Source organism: Manis pentadactyla, chromosome 11 (assembly GCF_030020395.1).
Source record: "Manis pentadactyla isolate mManPen7 chromosome 11, mManPen7.hap1, whole genome shotgun sequence".
In the NCBI taxonomy this organism is placed as follows: domain Eukaryota; kingdom Metazoa; phylum Chordata; class Mammalia; order Pholidota; family Manidae; genus Manis; species Manis pentadactyla.
In genome coordinates, this window is record NC_080029.1 from 21946235 (window position 1) to 21974178 (window position 27944).

Genomic DNA, 27944 nt, shown 5'->3' on the forward strand with positions numbered 1-27944 from the left:
TGCAAATTCAAGTGTCCAGTAAATCTGTGATGTGGAAACATACTGTAAATTATTTTGGAAAAAAGTGTATTTTTTATGCTTACTGAATAATACCTCTAAGGAATATTTAATTCTTAATAAAATCACAAAGCTACTTTAAGGCATTAGTAATACAGCTTACTCCTTTTTTGTGTGTCTTAGGACTGATTATTTTTGAAAAGTGACTCCAGGGTATATTTGTAAGTGTATATAAAAAATAAAACTGATACTGGTTTACAAATAAAACACACTATGGTTTAAATAATAAATTGTTTAAAAAGTAGCCTTGTTGAGCCATTTTATATGGTCAAAAGATGTAACCTTTGCATTTTCAAAACAGTTCTGTGCCTACTTCCATTTTTCTTTTTCCAGCATAATTTATTTTCTGCTTTAAAATTTGCTACTTGAAAATACACTTTCTAGTGTAAAGGCTTTTTTTCCCTTAAAAATTACTCTGAATTACTTATTTTTTTCTGCTTTTTACATTTTTGGAATCTCGGTAGGACTATCAGCTGAATATCATATTACAGAACTACTTCATTACTGAAGAATATGGAATATCAGACAAAGAGCATGTCATTGCAGAAAAAAGCAGAAGGATCAGATTGTGTACTTTCCTTAAAAGACAATGGCATAGATATTTACATCAAGGAGTCATGGTGTTTGTTAGGAATATGCAGATGAACACATATTGAAAGACTTAAAATCTCTAGATACAAATAACCTAACTATGAATTGTGATATTTTTGTCTTTTAAGTGCTGTTTGATGTCATTAGTTCCTTTTTTTCATTTTCATGTGCTTCAAAATGATAAAGGAAATATTTTGAACTTGGATTCTGATCATAGTGTATGCTTTTGTGAATGTTTCCAAATTCATATTCTTGGACATTCGTATTCATGGATAACGTGAACGCTTCTTAGGTTGTTTTTGTATTCTTGCTGAATTGGCAGAATAATTTGCTTGCCCATATTTTGAGCTTTGTGCTTGATAGTATTTGACTTCAAGAATCTTAAATTGCCATTTTTCCTTCTGTGTATTGGCTTCATGCTGAGGGAAAAAAAAGAACTATATGTAACATATACTGTGTTTTATAATCTAAATTTTTTAAGGGTTGAAAAGAAGGATCAGTGCTTAAGTACAGACTTTTTTTTAATGTGTATGTAGTCCTATCATATGCAATTTAAGAAAGGCTATAGTGCCAATAAATCAGTATAATCCAGCATCTGTCTGCATGTTCCCACATGCAGAAAAATAACTTTTTAAATTAAATTATATATGTTTTGTCAGGCCTTTGAGGAGCTGGCTCTTGTTTCTACAGCCTCCATGGTTTTAGACTGTATCATTCTTCTGACTTCACATAGTCATTTTTCATTCCTTTCAAAATCTGCTTCTTTATAATCTGGGTGTGCTTGGTGAGGACATTTTCTTCCCACTATTTCTGACTGCTACTTCTTTTTCATTACACCTCCACATTTTTCAAAGATTTTCCATCTGATTTCTCCTCAACCTGTTTCATTGCATGTAATTTTTGCTATCGTCTTTAGTGACCTCAAAGTTCAAGTCAGCAACCTGTTGAACTTCCCATCCTTATACTTCACAGCCACCTTCAAATCACTCAGCAACTAATTTCTGTGGCAAAAAATTTGTCATCATCTGTAATTAATCGATGTTCAAATCTTTAGTTCCAAAATTTCTGTCTCTGATCTTGCACATTTCTTTTATTTCCTTTTTCTTTTTTAACCATTGCCATCTGACTTTGATCTCTCCACATTCCTCTGGTTGACCAGCCATTTCCTGGAATCATTTTTTTTCCCGTCAGACTGGACTTCATGAAAAGCTGCTCTGATGACATGCTCACCAGCATCTTCAGTTTCTTCTTCCACTTCACTCATCTTACTGATCTTCCGTCTGGATTCAACCTAACTCTCTACTTTTTCCATTCCTCCTCCTGAATAGTACCAGAGAAACTTACATAGAATTATCCACTGACTCCTAGTGGTCTTGGTTACTTCCTCCCCACCAATGCATCTATACTATTCAAAAATTAATGTATCCCAATTACTAGACACACAGCCCTATTCTGATCAGTGAAGAATGAGCTCAGAAGTCTGTTGGGGAACTTCTAAAAATATTTACTAATTCCTAAAAAAGAGACACAGAAAGAGATGTTTTTTCCTTTTCTGGATATTGTTATATTTGGCTGTGATGCCTGGAATGGCTGAAGATGTCTTGCTCTGTTCCTGAGAAAGAATCCTCACACAGAGGAGAGTACTCCTGAGAGAAGTGCAGAGAGGTGGGCCTAGAACTTTGGGTCTGGAACAGTTATACCTGGAAAGATAATAAATTACCTTGTGCTTTAAGCTAACTTACCACAAGGAATTGGAGTTTTCCTCTTAGCACAAGAAATTCAAGCTCATGTGAAGCATCAGTTCCAGGAGTAATGAGCTGTAAGTAAAGAAGCCGAAATGTAGGATTGACTAAGTGGAGAAGTGGGGTGGGGACAGGGAAGATCACACTTTTCTAAAGGGAAAGTTGGCCCTCCTTACTGTGCTACTAGAAGTGTTTGGTTAAACCATCAGAAACTAGACCTTGGGGCATTGATGCTGGGCCTTGAGTATGGCATTAAGTGACCAGTAGGAACAATTCACGATATTGGAGAATGCTGTATACTTACTACAGTCTTCAGAAAGGTCTACAAGATTAAAAAAAACTATAGGTTGAAGCCAGTCTGTCTAAAAGCAGAGAATAATAAATAAATAAAAATGGAGAGCAATATTTTTTGGTGTGGGGAGACTAAAAATCTGCAATCTGTTTTCCAAATTTACTAAGTCTGATAATTTGGAGTTTTTAGGGTTGGAAAAGCCAAATTATCTATCCATGCTTAAGTTAGTCCAAGGAAGAGAGGGAGGTAGGAAACTTAGCAGAAAGATAAATGAGATAAAAAACAAGCCTGATTTCTCAGGCCCTTTTCAAGTACTTCTACATAAACATTCCCAGCCGTAGGGGACAAGCCATTGTTTTGAATTCCCTCAAGATAAAGGCTGTTCAGCTGAGGACCCTGGGAATGTCCAGAATATTGAGGTAGTGTTAAGACACTGACATTTTCAGACTCAGAGACAATGTCTAGACAAAATCTTGGGCTGTGGCTACTACCCAAACAATTAACCAAAAACAGATAGAACTTACATAGTTTTTAGTATCTTTTTGCCAAAGAAATTCCAAATGTGACCAGTTTAGTCTGTGACTATCCACTCTAAGACTGTTACCTTTGTCATGAATTGATGTGATGGTTGGACCACTAAAATGGAAGGCAAAACCTGGAGAATTGTACAGTCGCAGAGCCTGAGCTTTGGGGGACTTTTCTTGAACTACCCTATCTCTTGTCTTCCTGCATTTGAGAAAAATAAATACCCTTGCTGTTTAAACCAACTTCAGGAAGATATTATAGTATTTTTTAATCAAAGACATTGAAGTCAAGTATGATTTTTATCTTCAGGGCTGCCTGGAAGTCTCTTAACACATGGCAGTGGACTATGTTATTGGTTCTAAACATTAGTCACTGTATTTAAGGCACCTCCCCTCATTCTCAGGTCCCTCCCACATTATCCTTACAGCCGAGAGACTTGATTCTATCAGTTTTGTCTCCTGTGTGGTCAGTAGAGTGGCCTTCCAGAGGTCCTAGAGCCATGATTCTGATGAGGTATCACTCCCATGGTAATGTTATGTTATATGGCACCATTGACTTTAAGAAAAGGAGATTATCAGGATGGGCTTAATCTAATCATAGGGGCCTTGAAAAGCAGAAACATTTTTCTGGCTATTGAGAGAAGGTTAAGTGGGAGAGATTCAGAACACAAGAAGGATTCAGTGTGGTGTGCCTGGCTTCAGAGGTGGAGGAGTCCATGAGCCAAGGAGTGTGGCTGGCCTTTAGAAGCTCAGAACAACCCCTGCTCAACAACACTAGCAAGGAAACGGGGACCCAAGTCCTAAGTGCAGAGAGCTAAATTTTGCCAATAAAAGAGTGAACTTGGAAATGGATTTTCCCCCACAGCTCCAGATAAGAGCCCAGCCCTGCGAACACCTTGATCTTTGCCGTAGGGCACTGTAGGAACAATACCTTGCCTGGATTTATGACTTATGGAAATAGTAAGATAACAAATAAATATTGTTTGAAGCCACTAAGTGTATTATATTGCAGAAGAAAAATAACACACCCACCCTTAGGCTTATCTCTATTTCTAGCCATATTTCCAGCCATTTTTTCCTGCCTTGCAATCTTTCCAAAGTGAACTCTTTTCCATCCAAGGACATTGCTTTATTAGTTCTGCCCTTTCTTCAAAGTTTTGATCACTATCTTGCATGAATACTTCCCTGAGATCCTGGTTTCTCCTGGAACTTAAATTTCACCCCTACTTTTTATTTCCCATTTCTCACTAGTTTTCATCACAGCCCTATGATGTAGCTATTATCGTTATCTTTATAAAGGTAATTTTCTTAAGTCCATAGAACTACTTATGATTAGACTAACAATCAAATTCAGTCCTCTCTGGTCATCACTCAATGGCTTAATCACCTCCTTTTATTATTTCTCATGTTAGCTTCATGCTGTTTCTCCCTGTTAAAATTTAGAGGGATTTAAGGAAACCATTTTTTGGAGTGATTGACTCATTACATTTTATAACGAATTGTTTCACACTGAAGTAGAAAATGTAAAGTGTAACAATGCCTCACAAGTACTTGTCTTTTAATTGATTATTTCTAATTCTGAAACGAGAATTGTAATTTTTTTTTTCCGGGTTCCAGCCATGGTAAGCATCAGTAAACAGGGACAGCAATTGTCCTTGGTGCTAATATTAGTGGGGAGGCTGACATTTTCAGCTTCCTTAGCTGCTGACTTTTGCACTTGCAATGTTGGGTAGTGAAGATGGAAGGTTGGTTCTTGGCTTCTGTCCCTCAGTGTAAACCCTAACCCTCTAAAGATGCTGGCACCACCCCTAAAGAGGGTGATGGACATCTGGTCCCTTGACTTTTCTCTTGAGTCCCTTCCCAACCTCTCCTAATCTTAAATTAACCTCATTTCCATCTTTGTGGGGCTTTAAGACTCCCAGTTACACACTGGTGTGTTTCTTATCACTGCTGATAATATTTTATTAATAGTGACTGTACTATAATCTCTCTGAGAGTGTATCTTCATGTTTCCCTTTTTTATCTTCCATAGCTGTTTTAAGTTTTCTTCTTCTTAAAAGTGTGCCATTGAATTGCAAATTGTTATTTTAAGTAACACTGTATTATTTCACCTTCTGGTAAATTATGATGTCTTTTTCTATACCCCACTTCCCTCAAATCTTTTGCTCAATTTTATCTTCCATTTAAATAATCATTTATGATCAAGGACTGATATGTTTTGCTGATGAAAATCTAAAACATGTATTTCAATGTAGTGCTACTTCAGGGTAATAGAATTTTTTTCCTTTTCTAGCCTAAAAATTATTTTTCATTAAAAATAGAAAAAATACAAAGTTATTATTTGATGAATTTTTCTTCTCCTTGTGGACTAAACTTTATTTTGTTTTCTGGTGGTGTCTATGGTGAATCTGACAGTAATTTTTTTTTTTTTTTTTGCCTTATGCTCTTAACCTGATAGATTCTAAAAGAAAAGGATGAATCGAAAAGCCAGCTTTATGCAGCATTACAACAAATAGAGAATCTCCGAAAAGAACTGAATGATGTTTTAACTAAGCGTGCCCTTCAAGAGGAGGAACTTCACTGTAAGGAGCAGAAACTAAGTGATGTTAGGGCTCTTCAAGCTGACCTTGAACGAGAAGTCAAGGATTCTCTGGACACCATCCAGAGTCTAGAAAGTGAATTGAAAAAGCAGAATAAGATTCAAAGCCAGATGAAAGTTGAGAAAACTCAGCTGGAAGAAGAAATTGCAGAGCTAAAGAAGAGCCAGGCCAAGGACAAAGCTCAGCTCCTTGAGATGCAGGAGGCCATTAAGGATCTGAGTGCCATCCGGGCAGATCTGGCTAATAAACTGGTTGAGGAACAGAGAGCCAGGAAAGAGGTGCTGAAGAACCTTTCTGACCTTAAGACACAGGCAAAGTCCAAAGATGAAGAAACAGCTACAATCATTACACAGTTAAAGCTGGAGCGAGATGTTCACCAGAGGGAGCTGGAAGATCTCACATCATCACTGCAGAGTTTGCAAAAGAAACATGAACAGAACATCCAGGAGCTGATGAAGCACTTCAATAAAGAAAAGAGTGAGGCTGAGAATCATATTAGGACACTGAAGGTACCTGTGCTGAATTATCCTGATGATACTGAAGGAATTTTTCTGGTGGTTCATGAAGTGAATAAAGCATAAACTTTTAGAGTTCGTTCTGTATTCCCAAGCACTAAAGGGAAGATAAAACTAACAATAAAGGGGCTTATTCATGCCTGTTCAGCCAGGTTGAAATGAGTTATAGCAGCCACCTGGGAGCACCTATTTCAGAGCACTGAGACCCTTTAAAAGGAATGTTATTAGCTATTTCGGGAGTTCAGGAAAGGCAGAGGAGGCTGTAAGTTGTGGACCTGAAACATGCCCTCATTCAACATTTGTGAACTCCTAGAATATGAAAGGCAAAGGCTTGTCAAGGCCACAGAGGCTATAACCACAGTCCTTATTAGTGTGGTAACTAAAGTGGGCCGAGTAAACCCAGGGTTGACCCCTTCTTTTCCAAATCAAAGTTCCTGGGTAAATTCATAATTGAGATCTTGCATTTGGGCTAGTGTTTCTGAGGTGTAATGGTATCAATATTGTCACTGCACATGGAATCATTTCATAACATGATTTCAGGGGTGTGATAAATCTATCCCTTCTTCCTACTTCATTTTTTTCTCCATAGAAGTTAGCATCATGATTCAGATTCTATGTTATTTATTTTTTAATATCCCTTTATTAGAATGGAAACTTCATGAGAACTGGGATTTGGGTCTGTTTACAGTTATATACCCCATGCCTGTGACAGTTCCTGGAACAAACCTTCACTGATTATTTGCTGTCTGGAACAGAGTCTCAGCTCTGGTCCCGTCCTCCTTGATATGGTCCCCACTGAGTTGTTCACATTTGTAGCTTCTTATACTCTCCGACATTCTTCACACACATGTTCAACCATTGCCCACATGTACTTTTCACTGCTTATCTTCATCTTTATGGCCCTGCCCCCCAAGTCTGCAGAAGGAAAAATGCTACCTAATCCTTCAAGATCCAGTTTATTTATCCATCTCTTTTATCAACTTACCGAAGTTGGGATATGTCTCAGCTGAGGCTGGGATGAATGTCTTGATCCTCTGTTTCCATAGCATAGTTATGTTGCTGTCTGCAGTAGGGCACATTTAGGCTACCTTACATTTGACGGCAGGTGGCACGTCTTAGTCATTTTCTCATCCTCTTACAATGTCTAGCATAATGTTTGAGATATAGAGGAGATATTCAATGGACATTGGGTCGAAATGTTTAAAGAGCTGGAAATCAGAGGATTTGCTTCTGACTTGCTTTGTGACCCTTCTGGTTTGGGTATCTCCCTGTAATGTGGGAAAACTGATTTCCTCATCCTGTCCTTAGGAAATGCTTTGTAGTCATGTAAAGTGAGATGACAATAAACCTATAAGGAATTACCTGCATGTAAAGAATATATAATTTAGAAGTATTCTACAGATCTTCTGACACTTTTAGACTTTTTTCTTTCTTTCTTTTTTTTTATTTTTTATTTGGAAGACTGAGATCTGGGAGGGTGTGTTGTAGCTACTCTTTAATGTGGTACAAAGACACCTAAGAGCTGAAAGGGAGAATCAGAGATTATGAGAGCCCAGTACTTTGTATTTAAACTGAGTAAGTTACCCATAAGGACCACCCTCCTCCACCTCATGCTATTTCATTAATATAATCCTATCCTTTTTACTTATATATTAATTAAAAGGAGTTGATAACAATGATCATCACAGATTGAGTATGCTGAATTATGTATGAGAGGGCTTTGGACAAGTAGTTTTATAAATGTTTTATTTATTTGTCTTTTGGCTTCACCTTAATTTACTTCTCTAAATCTAATAAGTGCTGATACATTACTCATATTTTTTTTTCTATGCCAACTATATTTTATCCTCATCTAGAGCTACCATTCTTATGCCTATTTTAAAATTTAAATGCAAATATTTTAATGAAATACTTTAATAACTGCTATTAATATTTGAAGGATATCGGGTTATCACCTCATTATGACTTCAAAATCATTTTGTAAAGCCATTTGCTGGAATCAAAAGATCAGGGACTGGAGTTCTATACTTTTGCCACTTCCTGGCCAGATGATCTTGATCAAATTACTTAACTTTTGTGCTGTATCAATAAAATGGGAATAGTAATCACAGGGTTTTTGTGAGTACAACATCACTTTGTAAGCCGTAAAGTGAAATGTAAACATCATCATCAAAAAAAACCACAATAAGAAGTTCTTAGTGAAATTTAGGCATTGGTGTGCTGGTCAGTGTTTTAAAATAGGCTCCCTGGTGGTAAGGGGGAAAATCCCTGAGGAGTATCATTTGTCCAGTGCAGTGTTGTAAATATCCCCCTTTGCCTGATTTCAAGCTTTCAAACAAGAGATCACTGGAGGAGGACAGCCCTGGAAAGAGAGGAGCAGTTGGTCCCGGAGGGTCTCTGTAAGCCTGAGGGAGAAACCTTCTGCACCTACCCTTCTTATAAGACATAAGGAAAAGCCAAAGCATTCTACTGAAACTTAAAATCATCATTGGACAATTTTCCTGATGAGAGATTTTAGTTTGTGAATTTATTTTTGGTTGTGACTAAAGGATTCCTCATAAAAAAAAAAAATCAATTCTACTGTTTATTCAAAGTGGCATCGAGTCTTGGGTGAATTTTGTGAGGTGAATAAAATATATAGATTTTGTCTAAACCTGACAAAACTTCTTCCTTTCAGGAAATTGCTTCCAGTGACTGAGCCTTACATACCTGATTAAACACATAAAACAAACTTATAAAAAGAAAAGGAGCAGATATATTTTGGGCATTAAACTGGTATTTTAAACAGATTGTAGGTAGTTGCTTGTAGGCTGTTGGTAACTGGTAGGTGTGACCAGTTAACATTGCAAGTTGCACTGAGATGGATTTTAAAATCTTACAATACATATACCTTTTGAAAGGTAGTGTGGTGGAATAGACATGGCTATTAGAGAGAATTCCTGGGTTCAAATCCTGGCTCTGCACTTACCACTATGTGCTCTTTGGCAAGTTGCTAGTGTCTCTGTGCTTCAACTTCAAAAAAGGAGGCAATGAGAGCCCCACCCTTCTCAGACTGTTGTGAGAACAAAATGGGGAAAAACTATACAAAAAAGGTTTGAGAATAGAGTGTTTACATGGTTGTTATTTTAAAAGTTTTTAAGTTCACACACCTGCCAAATATTTGAATCCCACACACAGAATAGATTATTCCTAATTTTTAAAAAGCTGATTCTGGTTCTATTATAAGTAAAGATTGAAAACCAGGTACCTTGTTACACTGTTGGTATTAAAATAGCATTGGTAATAAACTCTTGCTTGTTCGCATTATTTGTAGTTTCTTAGCTGTGGCAATTCGTAATCTTTTTAGCGCCACAGAATGGTATCAGTAATAGCACTGTACAAAAAGTACAGTTCACTCAGAGTAACCAGGAGGTAGGTTAGATAAGAATGTTGTTAAGCTCCTTTTATAGATTAAGGAACTTACTGGAAGTTATATCTCACAGTATTTCCCTTCTGGGACCTTCTCTAGTAACTGGCCCCCTTCTTAGCAAAGTTAGTGTCCCTTCTTTGCGTTGCCCCAAACCCACTTTATTAAACATTTCTCATTCATTGTTATAGAAATTGATTGTTGTGTCTGTTCACATCTGTTATCTTCAGCACCTGGTATAGTTCACTTAGTAAATGCTCAGTGCAGGGAGTGCTAAGGAGTGATTGAGTAGATGCAAAGAGCATTTCGTTCATGTGCATATTTATGTATGAGTGTTCAGAGCAAAATCTTGAAGTATCTGTGCACTGACCTAGGGTGTAATTTTTTTGGTGTACAATTTGGTTGTGGCCAGTGGACTTTCTCTTTTCTCCTCTTATTTCAGGCAGAAAGCTTAGAAGATAAGAATATGGCTAAAGCCCATCTTTGTCAGCTAGAGAAGTTGAAATCACAGTGTGACAGGCTGACAGAGGAGTTATCCCAGAATGAAAATGAAAACAAAAAACTGAAGCTGAAATATCAGGGTTTGAAGGAACAACTAGAAGAAAAGGTAAAAATATGAATTAATTCAAATTTAGGACTTACTTGAATTTCTTCTAGAACATATGTATTAATAAATGTAATTGTAGTCTTTCATAGGAAAGTTGTATTGGAGCCAGAAAAAAATGATAGAAGTTAATTAGAATGCTGTGGTTTTTGTTCTTTCAACCAACCAGGAACCTCCTAATACATTTGATTTAAAATTTTTCTGTATCTTAAAATAGAAGTTTAGAGGCACAGTAGCAAACAAAGGTATTATGGTTCATTGAGACCTACTATATGTCAGGCATTTATGCCACCTGATTTATATATGTGTACTCATTTAATGCTCACAACTCTTTGGGTTAGATTTTGTTGATCCCTTTTAATGTATGAGGAAACTAAGCCTCAAAATAAATATGTAATAAATAAGTGCTCACTCTCTGCTAGGGATTTTAAATTCTCATAGTAATTTTATGAAATCGATGCTACTCTCATTTTTGTAGTTGCAGAGACTGAAGTCAAACTAGGTTGCTAACCTTGGAGCATCCCCAGCAGTCTCTCTGCTTCCTGTCAGTAGATGTGTAAATTATTTTGAGTGTCTGCTAATATATTGGGCATTGGGTAGAATACTAGGGACATTAAGAGTGTCACTACTTTTGTGGCACAAAGTCAACTGAGAATAGAAGACAGGATACTTAAGTTTGCTTTCTGTTTTTTCTCCACTAACTTCCTAAAGAGATTTGCAATCATGGGGTAAAACAGTATAAACTGGGCCAAATGAATTCTCTGTTTGGTAAGGGTTTATGATGAAGGAACTGTCACTGGGTGGAGTGTCATAAACTTCTCCATAAACCTCTAGGAAGAAACTTCTTAATGCTTATCTTTTCCTCGGCTTGTTGTTTGCAGTATTCATTATATATCTATATATCTATATCTATATCTATATATCTATATCTATATCTATCTATCTTTCTAGTAATTGTTAAAATCAAGGAAATAAAATATAAGTTAGTTTGGAGTTTATGATTAAATGTGCTTAAGTTCCTAAATTTAGGCCTGTAGTCTTGGCAACTGCTGTAGTTTAGTTCTTATATCATTCTTTGTTTTGATTATGTCCAATATTCACATATATTTACAGTATCTGTTGCCAGGGTGTAGTTGCCGTGGAGATAATGCTGAATTTTCCAACTTTTCCATAATTAAAATTTTAGCCTGAAAATTGTGTTAACATGTTTTGTATTTACTTATTTGCATTTAAGAAATAGTGGTGAAAATTTTGATATGTTGAAAATGTAAAGTTTACCTTGTTCTACTTAAAATAAGTGTTTCTTCACTGATTCTATTTGTGATGTTCCAGATATATATGTGTTATGTCACATTTATATAAATGGAACATTCATCTTAGAACAGAGTTTCAAGAGTTGATGATTGTGTCCCATTGCTGTGTCCTGAGCATGTAGTATGTGGCAGACATTGTGCTGAATGCGGAGGATATGTGTAAATAAGACACAGGTCTGCAACTGAAAGTTCATAGTGGGTTCATTAAAACAAAATCCCTCTTGGTTGTTAAAACTATATAGTTGTGTCATGACAGTTGGTGCTAAAGCAGAGAAAAGATGTCTTTAGATGTCCTAAAATGCTGGATAATCTTAAAGATAAAAGATACATAAACACACATATATAAATATATTCAACTTATGGGCTTGCTTTTCTTTAATATTTATTTTTGTGTACATGCTTTTTATGTCCTTTTGATTGACTTATTTGTGTTGACCCATTCCTTAGTATAATTAGGAATCAAAAGAGGTAGTATAGCATTAATGGCTATGGTCAGAACTTTGAGTGTAAATCATTTTCTAGTTGTGTGGCTTTAGACAAGTTGCTTAAAGCTCAAAGCCTCAGTTTTATCATCCTTAAAACAGGTATAATAATACCTCAATAATGGAATTAAATGTGAAATGTACATAAAAGTGCCTGGCAGAGGATCTGATACTTAATAAGTCATCAATTAGTGTCTACCATTTTTTTGTTACTGTTATGTTTCCAAATACATGCTAATTAATGGTCCAGTGGAGCACTCAACCAGTCATCAAGTATTGATTGACTGCCTGTGGTTACCCTAACAATGTGTTAGGTTGTTAAGGGCCAGGGAACTGGGAAAAAGAATTACTACAGAACTTTGCTGATTGGGAGTTTAGAGCCAGACTTTGTTGAATCACTTGAGACAGATGTTCCACAAAGGAGGCACCCATGTGAAAAGAGCCAGCAGTTCTATCAGCAAGTGATAGTGAAGGCATGTGCCCCGAATGGGGGCAATTTTACAGTTATGTTTGCTATTTGAGGACAGGACCAAGTCTTGGTTGTTTTTCCATCCCAAGACCAGATGCCTAACACACAGTTGGTAATTTAGAAGTAAATTGTGGATAAAGATGTATATGTATAAACACACACACATACATATATACACATATGTATATATATATATATATGGATAAAGAAATATGGATAACCAGAATATATTATACACACACACACACACACACACACACACACACACACACATTTATTCTTCTTTTCTACTCCCTCTCTGCCTCTCTCTTTCTCTTTTTTTTCCAGGTGTGTGTGTGTGTGTGTGTGTGTGTGTGTGTGTGTGTGTGTGTGTGCTCTGTGTTGGCCAGACTGGGGGAAATAAACAAGAAAACAAGACAAAAATGTCCTAAGGGAAAAAAAAAAGCCCTGTGGTTTGTAGCCCAGAGATCACTGTTTAAGCAATTCAGTGACCATGATGAATGGGGCCTTATGGATTAGAGGGATTTCTAATGTCACTTTGCTGTAATCAAAAGGGAAGCTTTTCTTGTTTACATAACAAGGCAGTGTTCTTGCATGTCCATCCCTAACATAAATGTGCAATGCTACTTATGGCAACAACACACTCCCCCTTTTAGAAAATGTCTTGCTACTATTTTGACTGCATACTTTGGCTTTTGTCTTTGTTTCTTGTCATGTTATTACTTCTAAGCTAAGAGATGTTAAAACTGCATCGAAGTTCATATAAAGCATTAGCACCAGCAGCTTTAATCAGTAGCAGAAGATTGCTGTTAGTATATTTGCACAGAATAACTAACTTTAGCATAATTTACTCATGTATTCAGTGGTAATAAAATGCATTTTTCCCAACATCTGATTTTGCTTTAACATCAAATGTTTTTTCGATTTTACATGACAAAGAGAACAAGTATTATGCTACCCAAAGAATTTTTTAAATACACATTTAAGACTTTGTCATGAGCTTCTTACCAGGAAAAAAGAGTCGCATGAAATGTTACAGATAAAATTTCCTCCCATCTATAGTATCATTAAAATGTATTCCTTTTGCTTAAAATTTTAAAGGGAAATATTTGACTTATTCTAAAGGGATCTTATTCATATTAATCTTTTTGTTCTTCTGGCATTTACCTGGAAACTCATAATGCTGTTTATTCTATCAGAGATACATTTTTATTGGTTTCACTGGAATATGTGAACATCAAGAGATATTTTATAATAAAAGAATTTTTGCTCAGCAAGTCAGCATCAAGGTTTATATCGTGAAGGTTTAACTGTCTTATCTATACTGACCTATATCTACTAAAAAATATTTATTACACTAGATATGAGTTTATTAATGATATTGGCCATCTTTGTAGAGCTTTCCAGATACTTTTGTAGTGTAAGTATTGAAAGAAAGATTGATTTTAATTTTGAACATGTTTGCATAATATTTTAGACATAGCTGGTACCTAAAAATAAGAAAATATTAGTTTGAGAGTACTCCATTTATATGTTCTCTTAGTCCTTATGTTTTATAAGTATGGCTGTTTTATGAAAAATATATACATATATTTTGTGCAGGTATATTTATAAGCAACAAGAAAAATGGTACAAAGAAAATGATAAAAATGTTCTGAGATTATTTTCTAAAGTCCAACACAAACATACAGATATTTATTTACAAATAGTGAAAGAATAATTTAATTTTACCAACTGTGTTCATTTATATAAATTCTGAAAGTATGTGCTTAGAAAGTATTTTGTTCTTTAAAAGGGAACTTTTACAAATCCTAAAACAGATTGTCAGTGTGGAAAATGCAGGGTACCTTTTATTTTTTTGGTATCGTTAATATACAGTTACATGAGCAACATTGTCATTGCTAGATTCCCCCCATTATCAAGTTCCCACCACATACCCCATTACAGTCACTGTCCATCAGCATAGTATGATGCTATAGAGTCACTACTTGTCTTCTTTGTGCTATACTGCCTTCCCTGTGCCCCCTCCCTGCCACATTATGTGGGCTACTCATAATACCCCTTTTTCCCCTTATCCCTCCCTTCCTACCCATCCTCCCCAGTTCCTTTCCCTTTGGTAACTGTTAGTCCATTCTTGGGTTCTGTGATTCTGCTGCTGTTTTGTTCCTTCAGTTTTTGCTTTGTTCTTTTTTTTTTTGTAGATCATTATTTTTTATTGAAGGATAGTTGACACACAGTATTACATTAGTTTCAGGTGTACAACACAGTGATTCAACATTTATATACATGATAATTCTAGGTACCAGCTATCACCATACCAAGTTGTTAAAATATTTTGACTATATTCCTTATGCTATACATTACATCCCGGTTACTTATTTATGTTACAGTTGGACGTGTGTACTTTTTTTTTTTCTTTTTGTGAGGGCATCTCTCATATTTATTGATCAAATAGTTGTTAACAACAATAAAATTCTGTATAGGGGAGTCAATGCTCAATGCACAATCATTAATCCACCCCAAGCCTAATTTTCGTCAGTCTCCAATCTTCTGAAGCATAATGAACAAGTTCTTACATGGAGAACAAATTCTTACATAGTGAATAAGTTACATGGTGAACAGTACAAGGGCAGTCATCATAGAAACTTTCGGTTTTGCTCATGCATTATGAACTATAAACTGTCAGTTCAAATATGAATACTCATTTGATTTTTATACTTGATTTATATATGGATACCACATTTCTCTCTTTATTATTATCATTTTTAATAAAATGCTGAAGTGGTAGATAGACACAAGATAAAGGTAAAAAACATAGTTTAGTGTTGTAAGAGAGCAAATGTAGATGATCAGGTGTGTGCCTGTAGACTATGTGTTAATGTAAGCTAGACAAGGGCAATAAAACATCCACATATGCAGAAGATTTCTTTCAGAACAGGGAGGGTGAGGTTCTAAGCCTCACCTCTGTTGATCCCCAATTTCTCACCTGATGGCCCCCCTGCGACTGTGCCTGTCTTAGGTTATTCCTCCCTTGAGGAATCTTACCCGTCTCTGGCTAACCAGTCATCTTCCGGGGCCATACAGGGAAATGTAAAGTTGGTAAGTGAGAGAGAAGCCTTATTGTTTGAAAAGGTTAGCGTTTTACTTCTTTGCATATTAATGCCCTGTGGCTTCTATGCCCAGCATTTGTCTTGAGGTATCTTTACCACTTGGAAGAATTATGATACTCGGTAAATTTGATATGAGTCACGAATTCTATTTAAGCGTTGTAGTTAGGAAGGAAGAAGAAAAGCTATAGAAGTAGCAGGCGGAAGAAAACATGGGATGATTGATTATTTCTTTGACATATCTTCTTGTAGAGTAACTTCAGCATGTATAGGTTTTAAACTACTAATTAAATTGCACACACACATCAACATAATAGGAGTATAGTTACATAACCAAAGCATACCTGTAATTACCAGCCATCTCCAGTGAAACCAAGAAAACCAGTTAGGCACCTTAGGCATTTGTGAAAACTTATCTATGATATGGTGGATATTGTCCAACTGAACTTGAACAGTCAGAGAGAAATCAGACAAATTAAAACAACACATTCCTGGGGACTGTTCACATCCCATATGTACTTTTAACAGTAAATAGTCTGTAGTTGTAAGATTTTGGAGCGCTACAATTTGCACTTCTCCTAATTCTTGGTTGAGTTCCAACAGTATAGATCCAGTCCAATTTGTTGTTTTACTGTATGCACAGGCCAGCTTAGATATCTCCATCTTCATTCCCATGGCAAGTCCAGGAACTGGTAGGATGAGTACATCTACACCTGTAGCAGTGCGTGGATCTTTGTTGGGGTTTTTTGATGATCATCTTCTGGCATGAGTCTTCCAGAGAGTGATGATGTTGAAAGTTCTTTTTCATATCGTATCTTAGTTGATTTTAAGGGTAGCCAAATTAGGCTTTGTTCCTCTGTATAAACACAGACAGGCCCTTTGCCTACACTTTTATATGCCCTTTATACTCTTGTGTAGAACTCATTGGAGGTCACCACACAGGAACTGCCTTTTTTTTTTTTTTAGGTATCATTAATCTACACTTACATGATGAATATTATGTTTTCTAGGCTCTCCCCTATACCAGGTCCCCCCTATAAACCCCTTTACAGTCACTGTCCATCAGCATAGCAAAATGTTGTAGAATCACTACTTGTCTTCTCTGTGTTGTACAGCCCTCCCCTTTCTCCCACCCCCATAAGGATGCTAATCTTAATACCCCCCTTTTTCTCCCCCCGCTTATCCCTCCCTACCCACCCATCCTCCCCAGTCCCTTTCCCTTTGGTACCTGTTAGTTCATTCTTGAGTTCTGTGATTCTGCGGCTGTTTTGTTCCTTCAGTTTTTCCTTTGTTTTTATACGCCACAGATGACTGAAATCATATGGTATTTCTCTTTCTCCACTTGGCTTGTTTCACTGAGCATAATACCCTCCAGCTCCATCCATGATGCTGCAAATGGTAGGATTTGCCCTTTTCTTATTGCTGAGTAGTATTCCATTGTGTATATGTACCACATCTTCTTTATCCATTCATCTATCGATGGACATTTAGGTTGCTTCCAATTCTTGGCTATTGTAAATAGTGCTGCGATAAACATAGGGGTGCACTGGTCTTTCTCATACTTGATTGCTGCATTCTTAGGGTAAATTCCAAGGAGTGCAATTCCTGGGTCAAATGGTATGTCTGTTTTGAGCATTCTGATGTACCTCCATACTGCTTTCCACAATGGTTGAACTAATTTATATTCCCACCAGCAGTGTAGGAGGGTTCCCCTTTCTCCACAGCCTCGCCAACATTTGTTATTGTTTGTCTTTTGGATGGCAGCCATCCTTACTGGTGTGAGGTGATACCTCATTGTAGTTTTAATTTGCATTTCTCTGATAATTAGTGATGTGGAGCATCTTTTCATGTGTCTGTTGGCCATCTGTATTTCTTTTTTGGAGAAACGTCTGTTCAGTTCCTCTGCACATTTTTTAATTGGGTTATTTGTTTTTTGTTTGTTGAGGCGTGTGAGCACTTTATATATTCTGGATGTCAAGCCTTTATCGGATGTGTCATTTTCAAATATATTCTCCCATACTATAGGGTTCCTTTTTGTTCTATTGATGGTGTCTTTTGCTGTACAGAAGCTTTTCAGCTTAATATAGTCCCACTTGTTCATTTTTGCTGTTGTTTTCCTTGCCCGGGGAGATATGTTCAAGAAGAGGTCACTCATGTTTATGTCTAAGAGGTTTTTGCCTATGTTTTCTTCCAAGAGTTTAATGGTTTCTTGACTTACATTCAGGTCTTTGATCCATTTTGAGTTTACTTTTGTATATGGGGTTAGACAATGGTCCAGTTTCATTCTCCTACATGTAGCTGTCCAGTTTTGCCAGCACCATCTGTTGAAGAGACTATCAATTCGCCATTATATGTCCATGGCTCCTTTATCAAATATTAATTGACCATATATGTCTGGGTTAATGTCTGGATTCTCTAGTCTGTTCCATTGGTCTGTGGCTCTGCTCTTGTGCCAGTACCAAATTGTCTTGATTCCTATGGCTTTATAATAGAACTTGAAGTTGGGGAGTGAGCTCCCCCCTACTTTATTCTTCTTTCTCAGGATTGCTTTGGCTATTCGGGGTCTTTGGTGTTTCCATATGAATTTTTGAATTATTTGTTCCAGTTCATTGAAGAATGTTGCTGGTAGTTTCATAGGGATTGCATCAAATCTGTATATTGCTTTGGGCAGGATGGCCATTTGGCGATATTAATTCTTCCTAGCCACGAGCATCAGATGAGTTTCCATGTGTTAGTGTCCCCTTTAATTTCTCTTAAGAGTGACTTGTAGTTTTCAGAGTATAAGTCTTTCACTTCTTTGGTTAGGTTTATTCCTAGGTATTTTATTTTTTTTGATGCAATTGTGAATGGAGTTGTTTTCGTGATTTCTCTTTCTGTTGGTTCATTGTTAGTATAAAGGAAAGCCACAGATTTCTGTGTGTTCATTTTGTATCCTGCAACTTTGCTGTAGTCCGTTATCAGTTCTAGTAGTTTTGGGGTGGAGTCTTCAGGGTTTTTTATGTACAGTATCATGTCATCTGCAAATAGTGACAGTTTAACTTCTTTACCAATCTGGATTCCTTGTATTTCTTTGTTTTGTCTGATTGCCGTGGCTAGGACCTCCAGTACTATGTTAAATAACAGTGGAGAGAGTGGGCATCCCTGTCTAGTTCTGATCTCAGAGGAAATGCTTTCAGCTTCTCGCTGTTCAATATAATGTTGGCTGTGGGTTTATCATATATGGCCTTTATTATGTTGAGGTACTTGCCCTCTATTCCCATTTTGCTGAGAGTTTTTATCATGAATGGATGTTGAACTTTGTCAAATGCTTTTTCAGCATCTATGGAGATGATCATGTGGTTTTTGTCTTTCTTTTTGTTGATGTGGTGGATGATGTTGATGGACTTTCGAATGTTGTACCATCCTTGCATCCTTGGGATGAATCCCACTTGGTCATGGTGTATGATCCTTTTGATGTATTTTTGAATTCGGTTTGCTAATATTTTGTTGAGTATTTTTGTATCTACGTTCTTCAGGGATATTGGTCTGTAGTTTTCGTTTTTGGTAAGGTCTTTGCCTGGTTTTGGTATTAGGGTGATGTTAGCTTCATAGAATGAGTTTGGGAGTATCCTCTCCTCCTCTATTTTTTGGAAAACTTTACGGAGAATGGGTATTATGTCTTCCCTGTATGTCTGATAAAATTCCGAGGTAAATCCATCTGGCCCGGGGGTTTTGTTCTTTGGTAGTTTTTTGATTACCGCTTCAATTTCGTTGCTGGTAATTGGTCTGTTTAGATTTTCTGTTTCTTTCTGGGTCAGTCTTGGAATGTTGTATTTTTCTAGGAAGTTGTCCATTTCTCCTAGGTTTCCCAGCTTTTTAGCATGGTATTCTCTAATAATTCTTTTTGTATTTCTGTGGGGTCCGTCATGATTTTTCCTTTCTCGTTTCTGATACTGTTGATTTGTGTTGACTCTCTTTTCCTCTTAATAAGTCTGGCTAGAGGCTTATCTATTTTGTTTATTTTCTCGAAGAACCAGCTCTTGGTTTCATTGATTTTTGCTATTATTTGATTCTTCTCAATTTTATTTATTTCTTCTCTGATCTTTATTATGTCCCTCCTTCTGCTGACCTTAGGCCTCATCTGTTCTTCTTTTTCCAATTTCGATAATTGTGACATTAGACCATTCATTTGGGATTGCTCTTCCTTTTTTATATATGCCTGGATTGCTATATACTTTCCTCTTAAGACTGCTTTTGCTGCGTCCCACAGAAGTTGGGGCTTAGTGTTGTTGTTGTCATTTGTTTCCATATATTGCTGGATCTCCATTTTGATTTGGTCATTGATCCATTGATTATTTAGGAGCGTGTTGTTAAGCCTCCATGTGTTTGTGAGCCTGTTTGCTTTCTTTGTACAGTTTATTTCTAGTTTTATGCCTTTGTGGTCTGAAAAGTTGGTTGGTAGGGTTTCAGTCTTTTGGAATTTTCTGAGGCTCTTTTTGTGGCCTAGTATATGGTCTATTCTGGAGAATGTTCCATGTACACTTGAGAAGAATGTGTATCCTGTTGCTTTTGGATGTAGAGTTCTGTAGATGTCTATTAGGTCCATCTGCTCTACTGTGTTGTTCAGTGCTTCCGTGTCCTTACTTATTTTCTGCCCGGTGGATCTATCCTTTGGGGTGAGTGGTGTGTTGAAGTCTCCTAAAATGAATGCATTGCAGTCTATTTCCCCCTTTAGTTCTGTTAGTATTTGTTTCACATATGCTGTTGCTCCTGTGTTGGGTGCATATATATTTAGAATGGTTATATCCTCTTGTTTGACTGAGCCCTTTATCATTATGTAGTGTCCTTCTTTATCTCTTGTTACTTTCTTTGTTTTGAAGTCTATTTTGTCTGATATTAGTACTGCAACCCCTGCTTTCTTCTTGCTGTTGTTTGCCTGAAATATGTTTTTCCATCCCTTGACTTTTAGTCTCTACATGTCTTTGGGTTTGAGGTGAGTTTCTTGTAAGCAGTATATAGATGGGTCTTGCTTTTTTATCCATTCTGTTACTCTGTGTCTTTTGATTGGTGCATTCAGTCCATTAACATTTAGGGTGACTATCGAAAGATATGTACTTATTGCCATTGCAGGCTTTAAATTTGTGGTTACCAAAGGTTCAAGGTTAGCCTCTTTAGTATCTTACTGCCTAACTTAGTTCGCTTATTGAGCTGTTATATACACTGTCTGGAGATTCTTTTCTTCTCTCCCTTCTTATTCCTCCTCCTCCATTCTTCATATGTTGGGTGTTTTGTGCTGTGCTCTTTCTAGGAGTGCTCCCATCTAGAGCAGTCCCTGTAAGATGTTCTGTAGAGGTGGTTTGTGGAAAGCAAATTCCCTCAGCTTTTGTTTGTCTGGGAATTGTTTAATCGCACCATCATATTTAAATGACAGTCGTGCTGGATACAGTATCCTTGGTTCAAGGCCCTTCTGTTTCATTGTATTAAATATACGCCATTCTCTTCTGGCCTGTAGGGTTTCTGTTGAGAAGTCTGACCTTAGCGTGATGGGTTTTCCTTTATAGGTGACCTTTTTCTCTCTAGCTGCCTTTAAAACTCTTTCCTTGTCCTTGATCTTTGCCATTTTAATTATTATGTGTCTTGGTGTTGTCTTCTTCGGATCCTTTCTGTTGGGGGTTCTGTGTATTTCCATGGTGTGTTTGATTATTTCCTCTCCCAGTTTGGGAAAGTTTTCAGCAATTATTTCTTCCAAGATACTTTCCATCCCTTTTCCTGTCTTCTTCTTCTGGTACCCTTGTAATACGGATATTGTTACTTTCGGATTGGTCACACAGTTCTCTTAATATTGTTTCATTCCTGTAGATCCTTTTTCTGTCTCTATGTCAGCTTCTATGCGTTCCTGTTCTCTGGTTTCAGTTCCATCAATGGCCTCTTGCATCCTATCCATTCTGCTTTTAAACCCTTCCAGAGTGTGTTTCATTTCTATAATCTCCTTTCTGGCATCTGTGATCTCCCTCCGGACTTCATCCCATATCTGTTGCGTATTTCTCTGCATCTCTGTCACCATGTTTATGATTTTTATTTTGAATTCTTTGTCAGGAAGACTGGTTAGGTTTGTCTCCTTCTCTGGTGTTGTCTCTGTGATCTTTGTCTGCCTGTAACTTTGCCTTTTCATGGTTATAGGAATTGTTTGCAGAGCTGGGACGAGTGACGGCTCGAAGAACTTCCCTTCTTGTTGGTTTGTGGCCCTCCTCTCCTGGGAGAACAGCGGCCTCTAGTGGCTTGTGCTGTGCAGCTGCGTGCAGACAAGGTTTCTGCTTCCTGCCCGGCTGCTATGGAGTTTGTCTCCGCTGTTGCTGTGGGCGTGGCCTGGCTCGGGCAGCTGCTCCAAAATGGTGGAGTCGCGTTGGAGCAGGAGCTGCTGGGAGGCTATTTATCTCCTTAAGGGGCCTCCGTGCTCCCTGCAGCCCAGGGTATTAGGGTGCCCAGAGATCCCTGGATTCCCTACCTCTGTATTAAGTGTCCCGCCCTGCCCCTTTAAGACTTCCAAAAAGCACCTGCCAAAACAAAACAATGACCACAAAAAAAAAAAAATTTTTTTTTAAATTAAATATATAAATAAATAAATAAATAATGGCCGCTCGTTTTTCTTTATTCTCTGGCGCCAGCCTCAGGCATCTGCTCACTGGTCTTGCTGCCCTGTTTCCCTAGTATTGGGGTCCCTATCCGTTTAAGACTTCCAAAAAGCGTTCGCCAAAACAAAACAGAAAAAAAAAAAATGGCCGCTCGCTTTTCTTTTGTCCTCCAGCGCCAGGCCTCCAGTTCCCGCTCACTGTTCTTGCTGCCCTTTTTCCCTAGCATCCAGGGCCCCCTGGGCACGCACTGTGTCTGCGCTCTGGCCCGGATGGCTGGGGCTGGGTGTTCGGCAGCCCTGGGCTCCGTCTCCCTCCTGCTCTGCCTATTCTTCTCCCGCCGGGAGCTGGGGGGAGGTGCGCTCGGGTTCCGCGGGGCCGGGGCTTGTGTCTTACCCCCTTTACGAGGCACTGGGTTCTCGCAGGTGTGGATGTGGTCTGGATGTTGTCCTGTGTCCTCTGGTCTTTATTCTAGGAAGAGTTGTCTTTGATATATTTTCATAGATATATGTGGTTTTGGGATGAGATTTCCACTGCTCTACTCACGCCGCCATCTTTCTCCTGCTTTGTTCTTATACTCCACAGATGAGTGAAATCATTTGGTACTTGTCTTTCTCTGTCTGGCTTATTTCACTGAGCATAATACCCTCTAGCTCATCCATGTTATAATCAGAGTACTTTCTAGGAAGATATACAAACTTTCCTATAATCTTATACTCTAACTTTTCTTCATCTAAGTTTTGGTGAAATTCTTTTTAGGGTTGTTTTCTGTGCACACTGGCACACAGATCCCATTTGGAATTGGGCTGTGTGCACAGATTTGTATTCTGAACTTGTAGACATCATTGACCATTATTCCAAATCAGGTTTATTTGCGAGCTAATATTTCACCTGGCAGATGTAGCAGTCTTTTGTAGTTGATTGCATTATGTGTGTATTTTCTATTTTCAAATTATAGGTCAGGTAATTTTTATCCTGCGTGATCCAGGACTTTCCATATTTGGAGCTTTTGTTTGTATTTGTTACTATTTTAATTCTAAGGAGAATTAATGAGAATTTGTTTCTTGCTGCTAAATACCAGACCTGGAGAAAGCCAGAAGTATCTGCTCCCTCATTTTACCCACAATCTACCCTTTAAAGGTAGATAAGATCCCCTTTAATCCACCCATAATCACAATATATGTGGAACTTCCTCTGTTAGAGGAGATGCTGTCATGTGGGTCCACATACGTTGTAGTTAAAGTTGGAAGATTCTTCAGTAGTTTCTGTTCTTCTGTTCCATAGAAATCTATGTGCTAGCTTCTGTTTTTAACAAGCATTGTCTCAAAGTTTATGAGATTGTGCTGGACTGGCGTGCAAATTAGCATTTCCCAAAACATTTGGGAGCAGTATAATTTTAATGTGTAAAGAGACCTTTAACAGTATCAACTCCCACCACCATCTCTTACAGATGAGGTAATTGGCCCGGAGAGTTAACTGACTTGCCCAAGAGCTCCAAGCTGTCTTTTGGTTGAAATGGAAGCAGTACTCAGGTTTAACAATCCTGTTTTTCCCATTGGATAAGAATCTATAAGAACCATTTCTGGCCAATATATAGATTATGTAAGTTATCTGGAATGCTTAGCTATCTCATATAATACTTGCTTATTCCTATATTATATTTAATTTTCTTTGTAGGACTTTGTATTCTATTATTAATTCTTTCAGGAGAGGGAATAGCTGCAATGAAACAATTAGGTGACCCTTAAGATCAGGATTCATAGAAATGTGTTTTTGTTCCTTCCCATGAAATACTTTATTTAAATCATTTGTGAAGTAACATCTAGCAACATATTTTAAAGTTGTGGCTATGTTGGATAAAAACAGTTAGGAAATAGTTTTCTTATATAAAAATGTGGATTTTTGAAAAATGGTAATTATAATTCTCATTTATAGGTATAATTTTGATGCCCATTTTTACAGATGGTGGAAACTGAGGTTGAGAGTATAATATAGTGATTTGCCCAACCTTGCATAACTTGTGGTGGAAACGGGATGTGAGCAAAAAATTCTTTTATTTTCCCCTTTATTTCCTGCCAGTAAAATGACTCACATTTGTGTCTTTTCGTTGAACTCTGAGTGTTGAATTTAAATTTAGGGTTATTATATTCAACAAATTACCATTTACTCTTTTTTTTTTTTTTTGCCTGACACAAATCTTGGAAAAGGAGTCTTCAGTGATTTTGTTCGAAAAACCTAATTCAAACCTGATATTGCCACATGAAAGATATCTGACAGGAAAAAAATGAATCAGGATTGTTTAATTTTGTATTATGGTTCTAATTTGACCATCTGTTCAGGATTGCTGTTTTTCACAATGTGGAAAAATATATAGGATTCTCAGATGTTTATTCTATAAAGTATTCACTAACAGAATCACAGTTCCATATTTTTTACTGAGAACCCTTTGATAGTAGCAGGCAGAATTCTCTAATTTCATATTTTTTTCCCGAAGAATGAGGAAACAGAAGCAAATGAGTTGTTGACGTCTAGTATTTACTTTAATGTTTATACTTTAGGCCATTTTTAGGCAGACTATACTCTTCTTTTGGTGCTTCATCTATTTTGAACTGTGTGATTGGAATAAAGTTGTAGCTACCACATACTAATTTAGAGGCTAATTTAAAACAGATACTCTAAATAAACACTAACTAGGACATTATGAGTAACTTCCTGTGAGATGCTTGTCATCTTAAAAAACAACAACAATGAAAATAATCAAATGGTAAAATTGAAGGTAAAATTCTAAATTTGGGTTTGTTATTTATAAAGTGCTTTTAGTTGAACCACCTGTGGTCATTAAGTCCAGAGTAGTCCTTGACTTTCACAGAGAATTGAAGGAAACATCAGAGTGCTTACCATGTATGAAACACTATGCCAGGTATTAAGAAACAAGTTTAGAATGAACATTTTTTTTTCATATTTCATAAGAGTAAATGCATCCGTAAGCATCCTTTAAGAAAAAAAGAGAAGAAATCCTGATGGCTTTTAAAGACACTAAAGCTTGTAAACATTTATTTCTCTGGAGTTGAATGATACTTTTTTTTCTTTTGAAAATTAAACAATGTTCATTCCAAATGCATAATCTGAATCTTCAGTTGTTTGCTTCCTTGTCCGTATTTTGTTTCAGAAATAAAAATGCATCAGAAGTGGCTAATTTTAAATAACCAAAGTCATTTCTTGTTTCCAGGCATTTTACTTAAGAGAAATATGTAATAATTACAAAATGGTCATAAAACCTAACGAATGCATGAAATATCCTTTAGATGTATTTTGTTTCTAACTTTGAATATTAATTTCTAGGAATGAATCCAATACACATCCTAACACCTTTTTGAATATGCTTCCAATGATCCTTGTATTGCTCAATGTTCTTCTAGAAAAAGATACTAAAAAGCCTGGGGCAAGAATAATTTCTGTAAATAGAGTTAGAAGTTTAAATTTGAACTTTCACATTGTTTTTTTGGTTTCTATTTTATGGATAACTTTCCTAAGTCTGCCTAAGAGCACATTAGGGATTGTAAAGTCTTTCACACCCAAATTTTAACATGCCTCAAATCATATATCTAGTGTTCTAATTATTCCTTACTTTTTTCTATTATTCTGCTGTTATACTAATGTCTCAGTTCTTAACTCTTAAAATACTATTAACTGTAACTTCTCACCCTCCTTTGAAGGAAATCATATAAATCACCTACTTACAGAGGAGAAAAAAAGAGTATAACTGTATCAATTTAAGTGTTTAATATATAGCCATACTTTCATTAAGAAATCTACCATCATATAAGATCTTCTATTTTTTAGTAGTTAAGGTGTGACCAGCACTTACTGTGTTATCTATCTGTTGGCTGTTTTGCAAGATTGATCAGCAGTGTGGTAATTTTCCAGATTAAAAACTCTTTTCACATTTCCTATGACATCCGTGGTAATCTTCTCTTTTAGTCATGCTGCAGTTTCTGCCTTGGTTGGCATTTCATTGTGTCTTAACTTCCTTGCGGCTGAGTCAACTCTGTTGGCATAAGTAGTGTGAGCCTTTAGAGAGTCAGATAAATGGCTTCCAGACAGATCCAATTTTTGTTCAGGATAGTTTCATAATTTGCCTTGTAATAATGTCAGTGTCCTAGTTTTAAGGCTTAGGCACAATAGTCATCTTGACCTACAGAAATATTCTTTCTCAAAACATTTTAGGTGATATGTCTGGGTCTATAGTTTCAACAAGTCATGCTTCCAATAACTTTGAATTATATTGTGTTCATTTTCATTCCAGCCTTTAATATTGTGTGATCTCTTTCCACCTCTTATCCTGTCTCTCCCCCATCTGCTGCTGATATATCAAAGATGACCTTTGGGCTGAAATAATGTCATTCTTGTGATTCAAGTTAGTTTTCAGTAAAGGAAAAACATTAACTTTGTAAATTGATTATTTACTTAGTCATGTGAGTGTGCTTTACTTAGCATAATGTTTCTGTTAAGATGTTGGAAGAACTGTTTTCATGTCATGTAATAACCAGGTTGGATATAATGTGGCTTTTCTGGAATTCTTCAGACTTGAAGGAACCTCATAAGCTTTTCCCAAGGAGGTAACATTTTGGACATGTTCTAGTTTTGTTGAAGTTGTTCTATTTCCATTAAGACTATATCTCCTCATAATCTTTCTATCCTCTGGGAAAATGAGTATTTTTGAGTTGTAAAGAGTGTACAAATATATAAAGGGGCATTTCTTATTCTTTGAATTATAGGTTCATTGATTAAGCCAGTCAGTTGTGAGTGTGCGTGTCTGTGTGTGATGAGATTGTGAGTAGTGTTATTTTTTATTTCCCTTAGACATGAGTGTCAACAAAATAAGCCTTTCCTGTCCTGAAATGAAAGCTTCATAAAACCATTGCTGTCTTAGCAGTGGAACTGTACCTTGCTTGGTGTGTAATTAGTCTATTTTTTTAAACTTAAATCTACCCAAAGCAGGTTTTATGTATACAAAGGGTACATCTCCAGTTTAGATAGTAACTCCTAAAAGTTTAGGATGTTGTGCATGCTTGATAGGTTTTTTCCTTTTATTTACGGTCTATTCTGAATTTGCCAATATGTTGTATATTTTCATTTATTATGATAAGGCTCATCCAGAAATATTTTTTGAGTTATTCTTTCTACTTTAAGACTATATTAGTCCCTATGTAACCTCCTAATAGCTTTTCTGGGTTTTTCACATTGGTTTTCTAACTTCCAATTTTAATACTTCAACCTTTCTAGCATTTTAATAGGCAGTACTAGTAAGGGAATCAGGGGACTTAGATTATGGGTGGTAGGCTCTTTGACTTTTGTCAAGTTACTTAGTCTGTCTGAACTTCAGTTTCATCATTTATAAAATTAAAGGTTGGGTTTGTTCTCTAAGGTTTGTTCTCAAACTCAGCCATGGTCTAGTATACCACTCTTCTTGGATCAGCTATAGTCAGCTACATCTGTATCATCCTGACCTGCTGCAAAGAAGCTCCTTATATTCCCAAGACCCAGGCATCTGTGTCTATTGATGCTGAAACACTGAAGTCAGACTGTGTCTTCCATATTTCTAAACAGTTCCTAAAATACCTTGTCTTACCT

At 36.8% G+C, this 27944-nt stretch overlaps 1 protein-coding gene across 6 annotated transcripts in view; it reads left to right on the forward strand.

Annotated features, from left to right (window-relative positions):
* The window catches only part of CEP128 (centrosomal protein 128), a 416809-nt gene that overhangs the window by 156081 nt on the left and 232784 nt on the right, over positions 1-27944 (forward strand). For all 6 annotated transcript variants that reach the window (XM_036882239.2, XM_057488248.1, XM_057488246.1 and 3 more), the window contains 2 exons: positions 5665-6315; positions 10170-10334. In XM_036882239.2, the coding sequence (XP_036738134.2) occupies positions 5665-6315; positions 10170-10334 (816 nt within the window). The remainder of the gene's footprint in view (positions 1-5664; positions 6316-10169; positions 10335-27944) is intronic.